The sequence below is a fragment of the Gavialis gangeticus genome, unplaced genomic scaffold, assembly GCF_001723915.1.
Source record: "Gavialis gangeticus isolate Ggan-Ray unplaced genomic scaffold, GavGan_comp1, whole genome shotgun sequence".
In the NCBI taxonomy this organism is placed as follows: domain Eukaryota; kingdom Metazoa; phylum Chordata; order Crocodylia; family Gavialidae; genus Gavialis; species Gavialis gangeticus.
In genome coordinates, this window is record NW_017729029.1 from 46,133,028 (window position 1) to 46,136,930 (window position 3,903).

The window sequence follows — 3,903 nt, forward strand, 5'->3', positions numbered from 1 at the left end:
GCCAATAATCAGCTTTCATCTGTGACATAAGCATACCACAGAGTTATAAAAATGCTAGGCAAAGAACACAAGCCATTCATAAGAGCTTACAATAGTCAAAGTGGTGCAACAATCAACTCCTTCAGAGGGCTGCCATGGTAAGAGTTCACGTTACAGGCTCTGTAAAAGCTTGTGGCAGTTACCACTGTTATACCAGTTCTAGTATCTAACCATCTGCTGCTAAATCTTGTCCCAGAAATTCTGAGGACAGACGCTTAAGTCATTCAAGCTAAATCCTGCTTCCTTACTTATCTGAGTAGGTTTGCCAAATCAATGGGACTACTCAGAACAAAGCAAATAGGACATATAGCCTTCACTCCAATAAGTAAAGGTGCACAGATTGGTACATTTTAGCTGGTAAGGTTCGCTTTTCATTTCCTTGGATAACTTTTAAGCTTCCTATTTAGCATTTGATTTAATGTTCTGTGCTGCTGGAGAGCTATGATGTAGATTACCTTCTGAGAATAATTATATGAAGCAACTCCATCTTGAGGCGAGACTGAGCCTGAGCCTCCATCCTAAAGAAGTTTCAGAGCAAGAAAACAATATGTTTATAATATAGGAGAAGTCCTGTGTTATGAACTCTTTTCTTGGGCTCCAGAAACCCATTATCTAGTAATGCTTCAAGTATACACTCATGAATACATTCCTCAGTTTCGTACAAATCTTTAATTGCAATTCTAGACCGGTTTTATTCCAAATCAAATCACTACCACCTTGCACAAAGCTAGCTTCCAAACCAAAAAAAAAAACAAAAAAAAAAACAGACCAGCTTTACAATGATACTGTGAGGTCACAGACAAGAATTTACTATTTAGCTGAGAAAGCGATGGGAAAAAGGAAAAATTAAAAATAAATGGAATTAGTCTTCCCTTCAAACCCCACCAACCCACTCTCCAAGCAATTATGCTAAACTAGCTTCCGTGGCCTTTTTTTAAGAACACAAGTGTCCCTAGAAAGCCTAATCCACACAGTGACTAAAGCTTACCAAGTTTGCAGTAGACTCTGCTGAATTAAAAACTGTTGGCGTTTCACAGTCAGGATCTGGAGGGTATGGGCAAAATGAATTTAAAAAAAAAAAAAATTAACTTTAATCCTTCAGAAGCTTGTAAAAGATCACACACACTTATTTTATATTCATCATATGTCAAAGTTCAAATTTTTCTTACCTGATGGTGTATATATATATTCTTCATGAAATTCCCCTAGAAAAGAAGGAGCGGGGAAAAGCTTTATTTTGGGGAAGGAGGGAAGAGGAGAGATCAGAACTACTTTTCAGTCTGAGTTAATATGAATCTAGTTGCTATAAGAAAAATTCAGAGAATAGGATGTACTACCTTTGTAGCATTTTGCTTTTCCTGTGAACATCTATAGCTACATTATCAGCTCTTTCATAAATCAGGTATTGTTAAAGTCCCATGCATCACTTGCAGCTAACTGCAAACAGCCCAAATCTAAACTCCAAACAAATAAGAGTCCACAAGCACAGAGCTGTCATGAAGTTAAAATGGGAAATTTGGCCCTAGTTTAAACTAATATGGAAGAACAATCTAGAATTTTAGGGCCTCAAACAAAAGTTAAGAACCTGTTGTATGGAAACAAGTATCGTTCTTCTAACAGAAAATGGCCACATCTACGAGACACTGATTGCACAATAGCCTGATACTACTGCGCAGTAGTGTCACATGGCAAAAATCATGATGCGATGCTACTGTGCAGTGGCATCACAAAAAAAGGCATTTGCTGTTGCTACTGTGCATTTATTTAGTACTTGTAAGTACTAAATAAATCCACAGTAACCACTGTGCAGTAGTGTCTTGTGAACTTTTAGAAACTTCTAAATAAACAGCCTTCATGGTAACTTCATTGCTTGAATAGAGGACTGCTTTCCCCTTAAGTTACCTATTACACTAATATCTCACCCTCTGGTCACGTTTTTCTTTTGTTTGGTTTTTTGGTGGGGGCAGGGGGTGTTGTTTAAGTGTTCTATCAAAAGGAGATTTTAAAGTGACGTTTCTGAAATGTGCCCCTGTTACTCCCCATAGTTACTAGGTAGTTATTTGAAAGGGCTAGGTATATAGGAAACTAGTGATATTGATGCATTCCTCACTTTTTTTTTTTTTTAAGAGCTAAAAAAATAAGTAAGGTAGTAGGTTTGCTTTCCTGGGCACTTTTTGGGAAAAAAAAATTACTGTGGTGCCTTGGCCAATATTCCTTTGTTAGCCACAGAGACGCTAAAACTCAAGGCCAACGTAAAAGAGAACCAGAGTTTGATTTCACCTGTACACCATGCTAAATATTGTGGTCTCTGAATGTTCTGAAACACTGGCAATTTTGTGAAGACGGTAACAGGGAAAAAAGTACTAGTTATTATAAAATACTATACAAAAAATAAAAATAAATAATACTAGTTTATTCTATTCCATCAAGGGCCATAGTAATGTCAGCAACTCCTCTGGTGTTCATTTCAAACAAGTTGTTTGGCCATAGATCTGCATAGACACACTGACAGCGTTTGTCTATCAGAACTATGAGATGAAGTGGGATTAACTGTTCACGTCTCTCATTGCCTAGCACAGCACATGAGCAGCACTTCTAGCCTTAAACAGGCGTTTGCCTTTTTCCTGAGCTTCTCAGGAAAAATGGAAGGCATCTGTGTATGCTGTACAGCAGTGTGGATCATCAGAAGAACTAATGCTTTTACAGCCCACACAAGTATCAAATGGGACAACACAAAATGGAGATTATAGATGCTTTAAACATATTTATTTTCTGAGCATTTAAAACTTACCATTATCACTTGGTTCATCCACTTCTTCTTCTGAGGAATTCAGAGTCTGTTTACTGGGTGGAATGGGCCCTGGACCTCTTCTTGTCACCCAGAATCCTGCAGAAGCAGGAACCATGGGAGCAGGACCACCCTGGCTCTAGGGAACAAGATGAAAATCAGTTACATGAAAATCCTCATTGGGTAGGTTCTTCCCAAAGTCAAACTGGCAGAGCAGCTTTGCTGTTATTTGTACAGGAAAACCCAGATTATTTTTATTGAGGCAACTGATTCATGACTCACTCGGTTCATAGTAGGCTGCCAAATGAAGGATGAGCCACTCAGGAGGTTGCTGCAGCTTTTACTTCAAAGGGTTTCCCTTCTCCTCAGCTGGAACTCATCAGCAGCAACCAGCATGGCTCAAAGTGGTGCCCTCCAAAATAAAAGCTGCAGCAATCATTTTGAGCACTGCAACATTTACCATGCCTTAGTTCACAAACACTTGTCTTCACAAGGAGCTAAGAAAGCTAACTAAAGCATCCAGGCCCTACTGTATTTGTTATGCTTATAGCTTCATTGTTATCTTGTGCCCCCACCTCCTCACCCATGGATTTGAATCCATTAGTTGGATCAGTCAGGGATCCAGGTTTTCCATTTGCCACGGAGGAATGCAGTAAAACCCAGACTCTCTCTTTTTAAGAGAGAAAAACCTGGATTCTCTTTTTAAAGAGAAAAATACAGGAAACAGGGTTTTCCTTTGCAGGCTGGCAGAGTTCCTCCAATAAGTGACAGCCACAGCTTGGGTGCTGTTGGGGGCAGGGGACTGCAGACTTGGGTCACTGACCCTATAACCGTGGCAGCTAGAGGCCCCCTCCAACAGGGCAGGGGCTGTGGGTGGCAAGTGAGGGGCAATGGCATGGGCAAGGCACCAGCATCAGGGCTGCTCAGCACCAGAAAGCAGTTGGGGGGGGGGGGGGGGGGGGGGGGGGGGGGGGGGACACGACACGGGACGACAACTGATAGCCTCACTCTCAGGCATGTCCTCATAGCTAATTTAAAGACTGTTTAGTGCTTAGGCCATGCTAATTAAGATATAA

General features: G+C 40.6%; 1 protein-coding gene across 1 annotated transcript in view; it reads right to left on the reverse strand.

The window, feature by feature from the left end:
* ALG13 (ALG13, UDP-N-acetylglucosaminyltransferase subunit) overlaps positions 1 to 3,903 on the reverse strand; it is a 66,832-nt gene that overhangs the window by 28,109 nt on the left and 34,820 nt on the right. The window contains exons 16-19 of the mRNA XM_019521519.1: positions 2,831 to 2,966; positions 1,209 to 1,244; positions 1,028 to 1,083; positions 495 to 557 (exon numbers count right to left, since the gene is read on the reverse strand). Of these exons, the coding sequence (XP_019377064.1) occupies positions 495 to 557; positions 1,028 to 1,083; positions 1,209 to 1,244; positions 2,831 to 2,966 (291 nt within the window). The remainder of the gene's footprint in view (positions 1 to 494; positions 558 to 1,027; positions 1,084 to 1,208; positions 1,245 to 2,830; positions 2,967 to 3,903) is intronic.